This window comes from Tupaia chinensis, unplaced genomic scaffold, assembly GCF_000334495.1.
Source record: "Tupaia chinensis unplaced genomic scaffold, TupChi_1.0 Scaffold149131_1, whole genome shotgun sequence".
NCBI lineage: Eukaryota > Metazoa > Chordata > Mammalia > Scandentia > Tupaiidae > Tupaia > Tupaia belangeri.
In genome coordinates, this window is record NW_006208977.1 from 1914323 (window position 1) to 1933889 (window position 19567).

The 19567-nt window shown below is 40.9% G+C and overlaps 1 protein-coding gene across 1 annotated transcript in view; it reads right to left on the bottom strand.

Moving 5' to 3' along the window:
* Positions 1–19567, bottom strand: part of COX10 (cytochrome c oxidase assembly factor heme A:farnesyltransferase COX10) — a 171129-nt gene that overhangs the window by 46635 nt on the left and 104927 nt on the right. The window contains exon 5 of the mRNA XM_006170897.3: positions 2471–2541. Coding sequence (XP_006170959.1) covers positions 2471–2541 — 71 coding nt within the window. The remainder of the gene's footprint in view (positions 1–2470; positions 2542–19567) is intronic.

Genomic DNA, 19567 nt, shown 5'->3' on the forward strand with positions numbered 1-19567 from the left:
ACAGACTCTTAACAATGTAGCAAATGATATTTTACTGAATTAGAACAAACAGTAATTGCCAAGATATAATAACATCTTCAGCTTTAAAACCATGCTTTCTTGATATAAGAAAATTTCTGCCCCCGATTCATAACAGGTCCTTGTCTTTATTTAATAAAATACATCCTTTTTATGAAGATAACTTTGCAGCTATGTCTTTCAGGCCTACAAATCAACCTCTAAAATGGCAATTAAGAATTATTTTCAAAAATGAGATTTTTGCATGGGTCAGTCATCTTCAGCTTTAAAACCATGCTTTCTTGATATAAGAAAATTTCTGCCCCCGATTCATAACAGGTCCTTGTCTTTATTTAATAAAATACATCCTTTTTATGAAGATAACTTTGCAGCTATGTCTTTCAGGCCTACAAATCAACCTCTAAAATGGCAATTAAGAATTATTTTCAAAAATGAGATTTTTGCATGGGTCAGTTTGCAAACAAAAGAAATGACAAGTTTAAACAAGACTAATAATTTGCGCTACAACCTCTCTCCTTCAAATCGAGGGCACAACCAATTCTACTGCCAAGGCCATGAAGCTCTCTGCTGGATGGACTGACAGACTGTGCCTCAGTCAAAGTGGACAAAGTACGGTGGGCTAAGTGTACAATGATGGGCTTCCATCTGATGACCTTTCTGTGCCCAAAGAATACTTACTGGGCCTGCCCCCACACTTCGCCTGGTTCCCAAGGAAGGTGTGATTTCACTGAGGAAATATAACTGGCCAGAAATTCCAATCATTAAGACTTCTCCGTGACTTGACCAATTGCAAGAGTACCTTTTATTTTATTTTCTTCTTTATTTTTTTGTCATAGGGTGTGTGTGCTCACTAGCAGAGAAAGAGACAGTGAGAGGGAAATCACCTCCCAGAAGGGATGGCCATGCTATAATCCCTTCTCTTCCACTCTCCTCCTAGGATTTTGGGTATGCATTTATACACGCGTCCAGTGTCATCCTCAAGCTACTGTGTGTGGTACTCGAACCATGGTGGGCTATGTGAGAGTCTAGTGCCCTGACCACTATGGCACCTTCTGGCCCCAAGCAAGAGAAACTTTTAGTTTTTGAGATAGTTTGCTTTTCCTCTCTAAAACAACTTTACCCAAATAAAAGCACTTCTGATGGTTCTTAAACTCAAAACACAGCAGATAGCTTTATTTACATTTCAAAAAAAGGAAACAATAGATATGAGGTTTTCATTTTTACGTATTTTAATCAGTCTCTATTTCTCTTTCTAATATAATGGCACTTTAAATTAATTGAGAATTGAATGTTGGGGCCAGCAGGTGGCGCGGTGGTTAAGGTGCTGAACTCCCACATGTTCAACTGTGGTGGTGGCTTGAAAAAAAAAGAAAAAGAAGAAATAATTAAATATGTCTACCGCCGGCAGGTAGTATGGAAATGAAGGCTGCTGGATCCCACATGGAAGGCTGCATGGTTCAAGTTCCCGGCCCGAGAGCTTGGAAACCATGCTGTGTACCTGAGAGTATGTCCAAAACCCTGAGAAGAGACTGTGGCGTGGCTACCTCCCATGGGAGGTGATTTTTCACTTTCCCGCCCTCTGTCTTTCTCTGGAGAGTGCACATGCTCTTTAGCAAAAAAAAAAAAAAAAAAAAAACCAACAAAAAAACGTTAGAAGAAAAAAAAGAATTGAATGTCTAAAGCCAGCTAATATTAAAAGTCACTTTTTACATGTATGGTTTGTTTTACTTAATATGTGTGATAGCCGACCCACAAATGCTACCAGTAGATTGTAAGCTCCAGGAGAGCACTGCCTGGAGACAGGGAGAGAGAACTGACTGATTTAGAAGAACGGGCTCTTCCTATTCTTCTAGGCTTGCGATGTACATGTGACTAAAAAAATCTTTGTAAATGGTGGTTTAGAGGTCTCCAGGAGGTAAAATGCTTAATTATTAACCATTAATGTTATTAAAATATTTATATGCCTTTTAGTTCTACTTAATTGAATTTGGTACAAAGGAGAATAATGGAGGCCGTACTTGACTTGGCAGATAACAGCATTATCGGTTTATCTGAAAATACAAGGTTTTAGATGGATCCTCCTTTTGAGACCCCGAGGCTGACTACATAGATCTGTGTAAAAATTATTTGTGTTAATGGAATGCTTCTATCTTTAGCCATTATAAATGAGACAAAGTCCATGTCTCAAAATTGAACTTAATAAAAAAACTGTCACGTAAGTGACTCCCACAAAACAAGAAGGGTCTGGCAAAGTTTAGATGTACCGTAAGTGCTTTATAGTATATTTCGGTTAGAGGTGAAAAGGATTGCATAGCTATACTAATTTGCTCCTTCCCAGGTGTGTCATTTTCACTTCACAACTCAAGGCAAAAGACTGAGATGTGATTCCGGAGGAACAAGCAGCAAATAAAATGTCCAATAACATGGAAGAGACTTGTATTCACGATTTTACCTGATCTGTCCACGGACCAGAGGTCTGTTCTTTGTCCTATTCATGTTTGAGTCAAATGGCACCTCGAAAAACTATAAAAAGAAAAAGATAGAAAACATTAAACATTAGATGAATTTTTTTTGTGCTTCATAGTATTGAAAATTCTTTCACAGTAGGCTTCATTTTACTTTTGATAGTGTGAATTAATACCATGACAGTTTCTGAAGAAAAATTCTCTGGAAGAGACAATTTACAAAACCAATATGTAGTCCAGCCATGGTGGGGCCCACTGCTAAGGTACTCTATTCCACAGGCTAGGACCACATGGGAGGCCTAGGTTCTACCCCTGGTGCAACCTAAGGGGCTAGGCAAGGTGGTGTGTGCCTTTGATCCCAACAACTCACGGATGCTGAGGCAGGAGGATCTTGAACTTGAGGCCGGCCTGGGCAACAAACCAAGATCCTCCCTGAAAAAGACTCAGGCATGGTGGTAGCTGCATCTGGGAGGCTGAGGCAGGAGGATCATGACACAGCAAGACTCTGCCTTTAAAAAAGAAAATAACCAGGGAGCCAGCAGTTAGCGTAATTGCTATGTCGCTGGACTCCCACGTAGTCGACCACAGTTTGCGTCCCAGACCCGGTGGCTTAAAACTCACGCCGGGCGCGTGTGCGTGCATGCCCAAGATCCCGAGAGGAGAATGGAGAAGGAATTATGGCATGACCATCCCCCCTGGGGGCTGATTTCTTGCTTTCTGTTTCTATGTCTCTCTCTGTCTGTCTGGCGAGCGCATGTGCCCTATACCGAACCCCCCTCCCAAAAAAAAACCCCAAAAAACAATATACGTAAATTGTTAGGAATATCTACTCTTATTCACTTTAAAAATCATTTGTAAAATATAAATACATTCTTTAAAACCAACAATTAGGTTTAAAACGTCATGATTTCAGAATCCTTCATACATCCTGAAGCCTCTGAATCAAACAAGAATCAATTAACACTGGGGACTGGGCTACTAAAGTCAAGAACTAGGAGTGAAGTAATTAAGATCTCAGATAAAACCGTACATAACTTTTGAGGTTAGGCTGCGATTAGAGTTTCTGTTCTATTTTGTCTGAGAAGGTTCCAGTACACACTGGTGGTGCCAGCATCATCAACAGCAACTCCTTTCACATTAAAAGCTCTCCAACTCAGACAACAGATTGATACAGCCACCCAAAAATGAAGTATGGTTTCAGCTGTTTACTTATTAAAAGACAAGGTCCAAATGATTGTGAAAACTCATTTTCCAGAGACTTGGCAAACTGCACATGTTCTAAACTTGTTATCAGTCTCTTGTCACTTTTTTTGGTACAAGAGAGTGCTCAAAAACTGTGCTGATCAGGTTATTATTTGAGAATATCTTTTACTAAATGGACTTGAAGCACATCAATAGATGGAACAATAATTCAATGGAAGGTCTAAGTCAGTTTTCCTCCAACTACATTCACCAGCTGTTCCCGGAAAGAATGACTTGACGGTCACATCATATTTGTCCAATAAAGGCTCTGAGAAATCCCCAAATGAGGAAACCTAATTAATATTGCTAAATGCATTTCCCAAATTTATTTGTCCACAAAATCTTTTTTTCAAGAAAAACATCTTGAATAGATTTCAGAAACATGTGGTCTGAGTCCAGTCAAGTGATAGGAGTAATTTTTTACCCATGTCTATAAGGATCATTGTTCTTTGTATAGTGTACTGTGTACTCAGTAGGTGTTCCACAGATCCTAGAGAAAAAATCATGAGTGCTGAAAAGACACAGTCTGGAAATAAGTAACACTAACCCTCTGGTATTATTTATTAATAAGTAAATGTTAAAAGTGAAGGAAAACTGTGTCAGTCCTGCAGTACAATAGTTAGGTGCTCTGCCTACCATGGTTCGAGTCCCAGCCCCAGCAGCTTAAAAAACATGTTGGGTGCATATGCGTACCCCAAATACTGACAAGATGGAGAAACGGAGAAAAGGACTACAGTATGACCATGTCCTAAGGGGGGGACGGATGGGCTGCTTTCTCTCCCCACCCTCTCTCTAGAGAGTACACATCCCACTGGCAATTTAAAAACTGAAAAAAGAGAAAGAAAATTTTATCACGAATTATTTGAGAAAGCTAAAATGTATCCTTATAGGTGAAAACATCTGGCAAGTTGTGTTCTGTTTAGTTTTCTAAAAAAATTGACCTGTTTTCTTTCCCTTTATCCTATGCTACAAGACTATCTTTTAAATTTTTTAAATGGTGTCTTAATGTTTCTAAACACAATTATATCCTCCCCTATAATCACTTTTTTCCTCCTCTTATCCCTAGCAGGTTACTGTATTCACTTCACACACAACACTCTGGGTAGTTAGCCATAGTAGGGAATCCCTGTCACAGGAAGTATTGAGTAGCCCTGGTTGTTCACACGTGGCTCTTAATGACTATCCAGTTACAGTTCATTTAACCAATGGTCAAGCATCTGGGATTCTTAGATGTTTAAATTAAAACCACACACCAATCATGATAACCACCACTACTGCTACAGTATTAAGAGATCACACATTACGCATAATTACAGGAATAAGAGACATCCTTCTCCTGATCATAACCTTCATGAAGGATGGGCTATGCACATTAAACACCTTACACATACTGTAAAAAGAAGGGTACACAATGTGGAATTTCAGAGCTTCCTGGGCACTGCTGCAGCCCAAACATGTGGCTGTAGTCCAGGGTAAGAAACTAAATGTCTGGGGCTGTGCACCGCCGCACCTGAGCTACCTGAGGCCACAGTGGCATGTGAAGACCCCAGAGCAGGAGATCGCAGTGCTTACTCTGCAGGTGGCACTTTGAATTGGCTTTTGTTACAAGCAACTGTGGCAGCTGCTGAGTTTTTAAAATCAACTGAAGAGTATTCCCCTTGCTAGATATATGTATGTGATTATTCCTATAGAACCAGTCCCTGAAGTAGGCCCCTCCTTTTCTTTTTATCTTTTATTATTATTATTTTTTTTAATAAAAAAGAGTTTTGCTATAGGGCACATGCACTTGCCAGAGAGACAAAGAAACAAAAAGTGATAAATCACTCCTGGGAAAGATGGTCACACTGCAATTCCTTCTCTTCTTGGGATATTAAGCACACACACACATATGTGCCCAGCATGAGTTTTAAGTTGCTGGGTCTGGGACTCAAACCATAATCTACTACATGGGACTTCAGCAATGTAACCTTTACGCCATCTACTAGTCTCCTTTAAATTATTTTTAAAACATATTTTAAGTATTACAATTTGTGTATTCTTCCAAAGTTAACTTCAGCAATTTTTTATATTTTAAAATTTACATTTAATCACTGTACATCTTTACAGGGTACACTGTATATTTTCCCAGCCTTAATACAGTGCATATGAGTCAAGTCAAAGATATTAACATATAAATTATCAATAGATAACTTTTCACTTTTGTGTCAGTTAAATGTCTTGTTTTTTCCCTGATCCCCTCTCCCCTAAACCTTATACCCATCCCTTCCTATACTGTCTCAAGTTAATCTACAGTTGCCCTCCCTGCTATTACACCTTCCTATCTTTCAGTTTCTACTATAGAGTGCAGCCATTCAGTATATATTAGGCAGGGACATAAAGTATCTGTATTTCATAGTCTGGCTTGCTTTGCTTAGCATTAAATCTTCTATTTCGTGCATTTTGTATCAAATATCAGAGTCTCATTGTGGTTTTTTTTTTTGATGGCTGAGTAGTATTTCATATATGTATATGTGCCACATTTTTTCAACCCACTTGTCTGTTTTGGATATCTGAGTCGATCCTCTGTCCTAGCAGTTCTGAATAATGCTGCAATAAACATGGATGTGCAAATGTTTTTCAGTTTTCTACCCTTTGGGCAGATATCTAAAAATGGAATTACTGGGTTGTATGAAAGTTCTTTTTGTAGTTTTCTAAGGGACCTCCATATTGTTTTACACAGTGTTGAACTAATTTATATTCTCACTAACCATGTAGGAGGGTTCCATTTTCACCAGTCTTGCCAGCATTATCATTCATAATTTTTAAATCTTAGCCATTCTGACTGGGGTTGAGTGGACTCTCACTGTGGTTTTGATTTGCATGTCTCTTATAAGAAATGTTGAGAATTTTTTCATATTTGTTTTGGTCATTCATGTCTTCCTTTGAGAGTGTCTGTTTAGCTCATATGCCCTTTGTTTAATTGGCTTACAACCCCCCCCCACCGGCCAGGTAAGCTGCTTTAGTTCCCTGTATATTCTAGCTATCAGTCCCTTATGTGAGACACAGTTTGCAAATATATTCTCTAATTCTGAGGGTTGTCACTTACCTCTAATTATTGTTTCTTTTGTTGTGCAGAAGCTTTTTAGCCTGAAGTACTTCCATTTTATTTTAGGGATTATTGCTTGTGCTTTGGGGGATCTTATTTAAGAAGTCTTTGCCTACTCTGATGTCTCCAAGAGTTTTTCGTGTTTTTGACCCCTATGTTTATAGTTTGAGGTTTTATATTTAGATTTTTAATACCATTTGTAGTTTTATTAATGGAGAGAGATAGAGGCCCAGTTTCATTTTTATGCAAGTGAATATACAGTTTTTCCAGCACCATTTGCTGAAGGGATTCCCTCCCGCCACTGGACTGTCTTGAGCCCTATGTCAAAAATCAATTGGCTGGGGGACCAGCAGTTAGTGTAATGGCTATGTCGCTGGACTCCCATGTAGTTGACCGCGGTTTGCGTCCCGGACCTGGTGCCTTAAAACTTACGCCGGGCACATGTGTATGCGTGTCCAAGATCCTGAGAGGAGAATGGAGGAGAAGGGACTGCGGTGTGGCCATCCCCCGTGGGGGGTGATTTCTTGCTTTCTGTCTCTCTGTCTCTGTCTGTCTATCTGGCTAGCGCATGTGCCCTACAGCAAAAACCTCCCCCCCCCCCAAAAAAAAAATCAATTGGTTGGGGGCTGGACACTGTGGCTAAGGGTGCTGGATTCCCACATGACCGACCATGATTCTAATCCTGGACCTGGCGGCCTGCTTCCTCCATTTCTATCTCTCTCTGTGTCTCTCCCTGGTCAAACTAAAATAAATAAATAAAGTTAAAATAATTCTTTAAAATTCAATTGGCTGTATGTTGGAGTTTATTTCTGGGTTCTCTATTCTGTTTCATTGGTCTATATGCCTGCTTTTGTGCCAGCACCATGCTGTTTTGATTATTACAGTTTTGTAATATATTTTGCGGTCAGAAAGTGAGATGCCTCCTACTTTATTCTTTTGCACAGTACTGCTTTGGCAATATCAGTAGACCCATCCTTTTTATTTTATTTTTCAAATTTGCCAGAGGGCCAAGCTCACCAATGAAAGACAGAGAAACAGCGAGGGAGAGAGAGAGAGCATTCCCCAGTATGACATAGCTCATGCCATAATCCTTCTCTACTTGTCTATCCTGTCAGGATTTTGGACAAGAATGCATTTGTGCCCAGTGTCTTTCAAGCCACTGGGGTTGGAACTTGAACTGTGTAGTCGGTCAGGCAGGATCCAGCTCCCTTAACTACGAGGCCAAAGGCCAACCCTCTCCTTTTGAAAACAAGGTCCTCTCTTGATCTCCTAAATCTACCACGTTCCTTTTTAGGCTCAAATTCAGTCAATACAATTTCTTAAGCATCTACTGTGTAACATATCATGGTTTATAAAGCCTATTAGATTCAGTACCTGCTTTTGAGAAATTCATAGGCTCGTACAGGGACCACAGGCCAAATCCAGCCTGCACTTGTTTACGTAAGACCCACAAGCCTGTAATGGTTTCTACATTTTTTTAATGATTGGCAAAATAAACTAAAAGAATACTTTATGAGGTGAAAACGATATAAAAATCAAATTTGTGTCCATAAGTTTACTGAAAATCAGCTGCACCTATTTGTCTACATATTACTATGGCTGCTTTCACACTGTAAGAGCAGAGTTGGGTAGCTACAACAGAGAGAGACTACATGGCCCCCAGAGTCTGAAGTATTTTCTGTCTGGCTCTTCATATTGAAGTCTGTCAATCAACTAGAAAGGCTGAGATACAAGAATGTGGTTAGTTACAATAATGTGTACAGAACCATGAGAGAGGGATGTGCAAAGGAATAAGAGGGCTCAGAGAATAAAGTCTGAACCCAGATGAGGAGGCAGGAGAGGGCAGGAAAAATCTTCAAATAATTACACACACACACACACACACACACACACACACACACACACACACAGATACATTAAAAAAAATGTTTTGCCAGAGGGTGTGTGCGCTCACTGGAGTGAAAGAAGAAAAGCAAGAAAGTACCATTCTCAAATGGGAGCTAACCAGTTATGCCACAATCCTTTCTCCTCCATTCTCGCTCCTTTCGGGATTTTGGGCATGCGCACACACAAGCCTAGCAAGTTTCCCAAGCTGCTGGGTCTGAGACTCGAACCATGTGGCTGACCATCTTGGGTCCAGCTACCTAACTACTAAATCTCTATCTGGTCTCAAATATTCTTAAATTGAGACTCAGCAGGAGCTAGGTGGTTAAGTGGACAGAGTAAGAGGGATGAGTACCCCAGACACAAAAAGAAGCACAAGAAAAGGTCCGGGAGGGAGAGATCTGATCTTATGCTTGAGTAGCAGAAGGCATTCAGCACAGCATAGAGGTAAAGTGTCTAGGCTGTATAAAGAGATCGGGGTTAAATTTCTGCTTTATTACTCAGTAGTGGCTGTGTAACCTCTGTAAACCCAGTTTCTGCATCTGTAAAGTGAGAATAATACATAATTTGCAAGGTCAATGTAAGCATTAAGATAACGTATATAGGGCATAATACTTGGCATGCATGTGGTGCTGAATAATGACTGATTTAACTATTACTACACTGTTAGTGCTTCCGGATAGCTGCTGACAAGCTCTGGTGGTAGGCGAAGAACCAGATCATGGAGAGTCTCACATGCCATGCCCCAGTGCCATGACTCTGTTGTGTATGAGAAGATTTTAGACTGATACCTACAATTGCTGCTTAGAAGATGGTTTAGACAGAAAAGACAGCGATGATGAGGGCCTGAATGAGGGCTGGGATAGCAGAGATGAAGAAGGATCAATATCACATTGTCTTCTGCTCCTTAACACAGCGAGCCCTGGCCAAAGTGCAAATGTCAACCCTCTGTATTCACTCTTCAGTTTTTAAATAAAACCTCTATGGGACCAGCAGTTTTAAAATAAAACCTCTATGGGACCAACAGTTTTAAAATAAAACCTCTATGGGACCAGCAGTTGGTGTAATGGCTATGTCACTGGACTCCCATGTAGTCGACTACGGTTCGAGTCCTAGACCTGGTGGCTTAAACTCACACCGGGTGCATGTGCATGCGTGCCCAAAATCCTGAGAGGAGAATGGAGGAGAAGAAATTGCGGCATGGCCATCTCCCCTGGGGGGTGATTTCTGGCTTTCTGTCGCTCTCTTTCTGGTAAGCACACATGCCCTATAACAAAAACCTCTCCAAAAAACAAAAAACAAAACAAAACAAAAACAAACAAAAAACTCTATGACTGCAACCCCTTTTCCTGAGCTCCCATTTTATAATGCCATTTGATTGCTGTTTTTGATTTACATTTGGATGTTTAATATAATTACAAACTGGATGTGTCCCAAATTGAACTCAACACACTTCCATAAAAACCAGGTACCTCTCCAATTCTCTATTTTTGTCAGACTTACACATTTTTCTCTAACCCATGTCAACATCTTTAGAATTGGCTTGAACTCTTCCACTCGCTGGGCATCTATAGTCAGTTCATCTAAAAGTCCTAGAAATGAGAACTTCGTCATATTTCAAGTCTACCACTCCTGGTTCACTCTGATTGCCACTACAGAATCCTAACAAACTTGGCTGGCCCAGCCTTGGTGGTGCAGTCTGTGGCACACTGAATCGAAGTTCTGGAAACATCATGGTAGAACATGGTTTGGATCCCTGGCCCAGTCAACATGAAACACACCAGGTGTACATGCATCTCCCCAAGATGGAACGAGATGGACAGTGGAGTGATGACACTCTGGTGAGGGCACTTCTCTGTGTGTACATGTGCACACACTCTCTATCACAAATAAAATAAACCAGTCTTAGAAAAGAGACTCAGGAAAAATAACTTGCTTGGGCTAGCTCCACAGCCTGCTGGTTAAGGCAGCTGGAGTCCATAAGGCACAATGCATGGTTCAAATCTTGGCCATGGTGTATTGAAAAACACACCAGGCATGTGTGTATGCATGGCCGAAATCCTGACAGGGTGGAGAGATGGAAGAGAAGGGATTGCGGCATGACTATGCCCTGTTGGGGAATGCTTTCTTCCTCTTCCTCTCTTTCCACTCTATGGTGAGTGCATATCCTCTCTGGCAACAAAAAACTACTTGCTCAAAAATACTCAACAGTCTCCACACTGCTCATGTTTCTAACAGCTGCTAAAGGTCTGATCTCTTTCAGTTATGTTGTTTAAAGGTCATCCTAGTCCCACCTAGTCCCTCCACTAAGTCTAACACTGTCACTTTATTTCTCTTTAAATTTATTTTTGTACATTCAGGCACTATACACCACTACCATTAGGAAAGTGCATTTACTCGACCTGAGTACACTTCACACCAGTCCAGCTGAAGAGACCTGCCTGTGGAAGCTGGAGACTCAGCCAGATTCTGACTCTGAGGCTGGAGAAAATACACAGTGTCTGGAGCCTCAGTTCCCTCAGCAGCAAACGAGATATTTCCTTCATCTGTCGAAGTTGCTATGAGGATTTTTAAAAACAATGTAACATGGATGTACTGAAACATACTTCTAAAGAGCATCTGCTAATTTCTCATGTAGACCTGCACCCATTTATTAAACTAACAGTTCCCAAATCTTCACCCAACAAATCCAACCCATTCTTCAGGACAAGTTCAAATTCAACTACCTCTGAATAATTGGATCCCCTTCTCTTTGTAATCTCCATGGAAATGTCTGAACCACTTAGAAGTATGTGGTTGCATCTTATGTGAATTCAAAATAATGCAAATAAAAATACACTTGTCAAGAATTATATAATTTACTTTAGTTTTATTATTACTATTTTTGAAAAGATTTTTGATATACGGCATGTGTGCTCACCAGAGAGAGACAGACAGAAAGCGAGCAATCACCCCCAGAGTGGATGGCCACGCTGCAATCCCTTCTCCATTCTCCTCTCAGGATCTTGGGCACCCAGCCTTGGTGGTGCAGTCTGTGGCACACTGAATCGAAGTTCTGGAAACATCATGGTAGAACATGGTTTGGATCCCTGGCCCAGTCAACATGAAACACACCAGGTGTACATGCATCTCCCCAAGATGGAACAAGATGGACAGTGGAGTGATGACACTCTGGTGAGGGCACTTCTCTGTGTGTACATGTGCACACACTCTCTATCACAAATAAAATAAACCAGTCTTAGAAAAGAGACTCAGGAAAAATAACTTGCTTGGGCTAGCTCCACAGCCTGCTGGTTAAGGCAGCTGGAGTCCATAAGGCACAATGCATGGTTCAAATCTTGGCCATGGTGTATTGAAAAACACACCAGGCATGTGTGTATGCATGGCCGAAATCCTGACAGGGTGGAGAGATGGAAGAGAAGGGATTGCGGCATGACTATGCCCTGTTGGGGAATGCTTTCTTCCTCTTCCTCTCTTTCCACTCTATGGTGAGTGCATATCCTCTCTGGCAACAAAAAACTACTTGCTCAAAAATACTCAACAGTCTCCACACTGCTCATGTTTCTAACAGCTGCTAAAGGTCTGATCTCTTTCAGTTATGTTGTTTAAAGGTCATCCTAGTCCCACCTAGTCCCTCCACTAAGTCTAACACTGTCACTTTATTTCTCTTTAAATTTATTTTTGTACATTCAGGCACTATACACCACTACCATTAGGAAAGTGCATTTACTCGACCTGAGTACACTTCACACCAGTCCAGCTGAAGAGACCTGCCTGTGGAAGCTGGAGACTCAGCCAGATTCTGACTCTGAGGCTGGAGAAAATACACAGTGTCTGGAGCCTCAGTTCCCTCAGCAGCAAACGAGATATTTCCTTCATCTGTCGAAGTTGCTATGAGGATTTTTAAAAACAATGTAACATGGATGTACTGAAACATACTTCTAAAGAACATCTGCTAATTTCTCATGTAGACCTGCACCCATTTATTAAACTAACAGTTCCCAAATCTTCACCCAACAAATCCAACCCATTCTTCAGGACAAGTTCAAATTCAACTACCTCTGAATAATTGGATCCCCTTCTCTTTGTAATCTCCATGGAAATGTCTGAACCACTTAGAAGTATGTGGTTGCATCTTATGTGAATTCAAAATAATGCAAATAAAAATACACTTGTCAAGAATTATATAATTTACTTTAGTTTTATTATTACTATTTTTGGAAAGATTTTTGATATACGGCATGTGTGCTCACCAGAGAGAGACAGACAGAAAGCGAGCAATCACCCCCAGAGTGGATGGCCACCCTGCAATCCCTTCTCCATTCTCCTCTCAGGATCTTGGGCACGCATGCACACGCTCCTAGAATGAGTTTCAAGCCAACAGGTCCAGGACTTGAACTGTGGTCAACTATGCGGGCATCTAGCAACTTAACCATTATGCAATATGCTGGTTCCCAAGAATCATATAATTTAAACAGTAATAGATCAAGTGAATAAACCCGCTTATAAGTTCAACATAGTGATATCACTTCAGTCGATAAATTAAAATACAGATTATCCACTGTTAAGTTTAATCTTGTTATTGTTCTTTTTTTTTTTTTTTCACTGCCAGAGGGTGTATACACTTGCCAGAGAGAGAGAGAGAGACAGAGAGAAGGAGAAAACACCCCCAACAGTGCATGGTCACACTGCAAGTCTTATTTCTTCATTCTCCTTGCCATTAGGATTCTTGGCATGCACACAACAAGTGTGTGGTGTGTTTTTCAAGCCAGGATTTAAACTGCAGGTGGCCATATGGAATCTGGCTTCTTTAATCACTAAGCGACCAGGGTGGCCCCAATCTGTTTTTTCTTAACACAATTATATTGACAAGCAATAACCTGCATACTCATAAAGTATATTGATTTGGTCACTTTCAACATATGCATATACCTGTGAAGCTACTACCACAGTTAAGATATCATCCCCCCCAATTTTGTCGTGCCTCACTGTAGTCCCTTCTTCTACCCAACCCACCCAGTCTCATCCTCAGGCAGTCACTTTACTGCTCAGACTGTTCTTTGCAGTTTCTTTCTTATTGCTGAGTAATATTCCATTATATGGTAGCACATCACAATCCGTGTATCCACTCGCTTGGTCATGAATATTTATTTGTTTTATGGACGGATATTGGGTTGGTGGACATTTGGATATTTTCATAGGTTTTGAATTTTTTTTTTTCTTTTTAGAGGTTTTTCGCTATAGGGCACATGCACTCGCCAGAAAGACAGAGAGAGACAGAGAGACAGAAAGCGAAAAAGCACCCCCGAGGGGGAACGGCCACGCTGCAATCCCTTCTCCTCCATTCCCCTCTTTGGATCTTGGGCACGCACATGCGCCCGGCGTGAGTTTTAAGCCACCGGGTCTGGGACTCGAACTGCAGTCAACCACATGGAAGTCCAGCGACATAGCCATTATGCTAACTGCTGGTCTCACTTTTTTTTTTTTTTTTTAAAAGCTGCTATGGAGATCTGTGTACAAATCTTTGTATGGACATGATTTCAGTTCTCAAAGGTGAATTCACTTGAATCATACAGAAGATAAGTTTACCCTACTGATACTTAAGAAACTGTCAAACTGTTTCATAAAGTGGTTATGCCATTTTACATTCCCACCTGCAGTGTATGGGAGTTCCAGACCCAGACTCTCTAAGAACTAAGTTTTGAGCCATTTTTCTGTGGCAAGGAACTAGAACCACCCAAGGAGCTTGCCAAGGACAAAGGGAATAAAGGACCGCTGGCAGGAAAGTGGTTATAAATATCAGTTATGACCAGTTGTAGGAATAAGAAATATAATAGACATATGAGTATTTTTTTTCTTTTTTTGATATAGCCGTATTTGTATATATATAAACCAAAATATGTATACCTCTCTGCCTCCCTTCTACCATTTACTATATGCTAACAGTATTTAGTCTCACAGCTCAGGACTTTGGCTATGCAGTATCAAGGAGTTTCCTATCGAGAGATGAAATAATACCCCAAGATTAATAAAGAAACTGTGCATGTTCTTTTGGGGAGTATATAAGTCATTTTTTGGTTGTAAGAGGGTTGGTTTCCTCATGTTTAACATAAACGTGATTTTGCTACCACCGTATCTGCAGGCTCATAGCATTGCAAGGTGTACCCGAGTGCCAAGCTGGCAAAGGTGAACGGTGATGGCTCTGCCTCGTGTCAGTTTGGCTCACCTTCAACCCTGGTGCTCAGAAGTTCCTTTCCTGCACAGTTCTAGGTTTGGAGTAGCCACGAGAGAAGCTTGTACAAGACAGGCAGGTGGAGTGAAGCGGCGCCCACGTTTACGCTCGGAGAGTCTGAGTCGGTTGAGAGCTCCGCAGCTCCTCCAGTTCCTGCCTGAGCTCCTCGGGCTGTAGCTCCTCCCTGAGCTCTTCCGGCTTCTCATCCTGAGTCAAGTTTGCACGCTGCTTCTTGGCACAGAGTGCCAGCTCTTCTGCAGGCCGCCAGCATCATCAGAGCCTGGGCTGGGACGTGCTGAAAGACAGGCCCATGGTCCAGTTTGTTCTTGGGGGTTTCACTTTGCCTTCACTGTCCTCACCTCTCCTGGCGCCAAACACAGGGGCAACAGCCTTACACAGACTGTTTAACTTAGAGGAGCATATGAAGTCTAAGCCTCAAAATACAGGGTCTACAAAAAGTTCATGGAAAATGTGTACTATGAAAAAGTCAACACATAGATTTCAAGTTTTTTTGTGACAAACTCGTACTTCAATTCCACTTCTCCATGAACTTTCTGAAATCCTTTGTACGTCCCTTAAATAACTTACAGTAGTTCTGACATTCTGATCAAACCTTGACTAATACAGGCTTCTTCTCTTACTTTTAACATGGCCACTGTTTAAAAGCAATTAACTTTCTAATATACTCACTAATCTGATGGACTAAATGGCAAGCCTCCTGAGATATGTATATTTATCATTTCTGATGTTAGAAACAGTATATACTATTAAAAAAAAGGCACTCAGTAAATAATTTAATGACCCATCAGTGCAAACAAACAGGTGTATTGGTGCAGACTACATTATACTCATTCAAAAATGACACATAATTTATAAGTGTTAAAAAAACATTTTGGCTAACTCTGTGGTCTAGTGATTAAGGCAGCTGGGATCCCAAATGGCCAGTCTCATAGTTCAAGACCTGGAGGTCCTGCGGGTGGTGTGGTGGTTGAGGTGCTGGACTACCACATGGCTAACCATGGTTCGAGTCCCAGACCTGGCAACTTTGCTTTCTTACTTTCCCTTTCTTTCTCTGGTCAAATTAAAATAATGACAAATAACATTAAATAAATAATCTTGAAAAAATAAAAACACAATGTGTTTTAAGACCTGGACCTGGTGGCTTGAGAAACATGTTGGACACATGTGCTTGCATGTCCAAAATCTCAGAAGGAGGGAAAAATGAAAGAGAAGGGACTCCAGCGTGTCCAGTTCTCCACAAGGGGTGTTTTACTACCTCTGGCAAGTGCATGCACCCTCTGGCAAAATTAAAAAAAAAAATTCTTTGCATATAAGAATTTATATTTCTTACTAAATTAGTTGACATTACACATAGTTAAAAGGTTCTGTTTGGACTATTCACATTTTCTCCCTCCCTAATATTCACATATATTCTTTAAGTATTTGAAATAAAATTTCCTACATAGCCAGAAGTACTCATTAATTTCATGTGACTAAGGAGGATTCTAGTTACAAATTATGTAATTTAAATGCTTGTGAGGTCTTATCAAATATAACAAAGCAACTTATGGGTAACTGGCTTGGCATTTCGCAAGTCGGTCAGTGCAAGTGTGTGCATACACGTGTGTCTGTGTAGATGCGTGTTCAGTTCAGAAATTCTAATAAATCACTTTGTCTGGATAAAAAAAGTATTATCTTTCCTATGTCTCTGGCAAGTCAGCCATCCAAAGATGGAAACTGAGGTCCAAATTGTAGCAACTGAACCCCAGGGTGCCACAGCTTGGCATCAGTGTTTGACTCTCGTGAATGCTTAAATTTAATAGGACACACAACATCTGGGCAGAAATATCATGCTAACCAAGACTTACGGTTCATTTCCAGTGAGGGCTCGGCCATTCTTCCTAGTACCAAGGGATCAGAGCTCATTAGGCTACTTCATTTAACTTTTCCTGCATTTTCTATAAAGCCTTTCAGTTAAGTTTACTGCCTAGGTTTAGTTTAGATATTTAAACCACATTTCCAAAACATAAAACAGGGACTAGCAGTTGGCATAATGGCTATGTCGCTGGACTCCCATGTAGTCGACCACGGTTCAAGTCCCGGACCCAGTGGCTTAAACTCACGCCGGGCACATGTGCGTGCGTACCCAAGATCCCGAGAAGAGAATGGAGGAGAAGGGATTGTGGGATGGCCATCCCCTCTGGGGGTGATTTCTCACTTTCTGTCTCTCTTTATCTGTCTTTCTGGTGAGCGCACGCACCCTATAACAAACAAACAAACAAACAAACAAAGGCTAAACAGGGAATTCATTTATGTCTCATATATGCCTTATATACTAAGACTGGAGGCAACTTATTTATTTATATTTTGGAGAGATTTTTGCTATAGGGCATGTGTGATCGCCAGAGGGACAGAGAGACCAAAAACGAGAAATCACCCTCAGAGGGGATGGCCGTGCCACAATCCCTTCTCCTCCATTCTCCTCTTGGGATTTTGGGTACACACGCACCCGCACCCAGCATGAGTTTTAAGCTGCCGGGCCCAGAACTCGAACCATGGTAGACTATGTGGGAGTCCAGCAACATCACCATTAAGCCACCTGCTGGTCCCCTGAAGGCAATTTTATACAGTATTTTTTTTATTGCAGCATTTTGTCTGTGACTTGGCATATGAGACCAGGTGTGGGATTTTTTTCCACTTGTGGCATCATGTCTGCACTTAAAAAGCTTCAGATTTTGGAGCATTTGGGGTTTCAGCTTTTTGGATTAGATATGTGCCTCCTTTATCTTACCTTTTGCTTCAACAAGCAATTTCTTTTCTGTCCAGGTTAAATACTCAGAAGAGGTTCTTCTGTCAGTCTCTGTTCTTCATAAAAACCTATCACTCTTTTGAAACTCTTCATTTTAGCCTTTTCCTCTTTAATTCAAGCTATCTTAACACCTCCCTCCCTAACCATTCATATTCTCCTTCACGTTTCTGTCTCCAGTAATCCTGTGATCTGTGAACTCAGGCTCTTGGGGCTGCAAACGGTAGAAACAATTTAAACTAGCTCAAGGGAAAACAGGACTTTATTATCTCTTACAACAGGGTTCCACCCGCTTTTAGGAATGAGTCGATTCAGTCATGACTGATGCTGTCATAATTCTGGCTGTTTCTACCTTTCTCTCTCTCTCTCTCTCTCTCTCTTTTTGAAGAGTTTTTTTTTTTCTTTTTTGGCTATAGGACACGTACGCTTGCCAGAAAGAGACAGACAGAGAGATAGAAAGAGAGAAATTACCCCCCAGGGGGATGACCACACCGCAATCCCTTCTCCTCCGTTCTCCTCTCGGGATCTTGGGCACGCACGCACATGCGCCCGGCGTGAGTTTAAGCCAGCGGGTCCGGGACTCAAACCACGGTCGACTACATGGGAGTCCAGCGACATAGCCATTACGCTAACTGCTGGTCCCCCTTTCTCTTTTAAAATTTTGCCAGAGATGTGGATTCTCCAGAGAGACAGAGAGACAGAGGGAGAAAGAACCCCCCCTCCCCGCCTGGGAGGATGTGGTCACATACTATCCTTCCCTCCCATTTCTCTATCCTGTCAGGATTTTAGGCACTTGCGAACACGTTTTTCAAACTGCTGGGGTTGGGACTGGAATCATACAGGTGGCCATATGGATTCCAGCTCCCTTCACCAGTAGGCCGGAGGACCACCTCTTGAGTCTGCTTGGTTTATGCTTACATGCAGGTTCTTTCCATGAAACTGCCCGCAAAATGACACTGGCAGCCCATTTCCCACCTCTTAGTGACTCTAGCAGGAAGTTTATTTCCTGAGAGTTCTGAAAGAAAAGTTCAGAATCTCCACGGTCATCGATCTTCATGTATCTCAACTGAAACCACATATATTATTTTCTCCACAGGAAAGGAAAATTCTATTACCAGAATAAAGTGGGAAGATGCTGGGCAGACAGATACGGTGACATTATTTACAACACACTGCAAGGCCAGTAATGCCACCTCATTCTGCTACACACCTCATTCCTACAAAATACCTTGCTACAGTAGAAAGGGTATTCCCAGCTTAAGTATCTAAGGTATTAACCAGAAGAAACATGGTGTTTATATTAATCTGTCTCATAATTAGTTTGGGAACCAATTTAACAGTTCTATTTAATAGAGTAGTAAATGGCTCATTTTGTTCTCCTTATAGTTTCATAATAAAAATATAGGACACTTTCATACCAATAGATAAACATCTATTAGCCTATTATGAGATTTGTGTTTTTCTATTATACCATGTTTTTAATCAGTAGATAATTACAATATTATTGATGCTCAGAGATAAAACACACCCATTAATCCACCACTTGATTGGATTAATAGATAATAATATCAGGTAGTGATTATAGTTATTGCTGCGATAACAAAATACTTATTAATCCTCTACCAGACGAGGCAAACTTAAGATACTTAGTGAGCTCTGTGCGCTACAAAGACACAGATATCAAAATGGGACAAAAAGGAAACCTGGCCCAAGTGATGAAGTTCCTATTTCTCCCTTGATTACTACTTTTTCTTTTTTTTAAAATAATTATTTTATTTAACTTTGTTTATTACTATCATTACTTTTTTTTTTTTTTCCAGTTTGAAGAGAGGGAA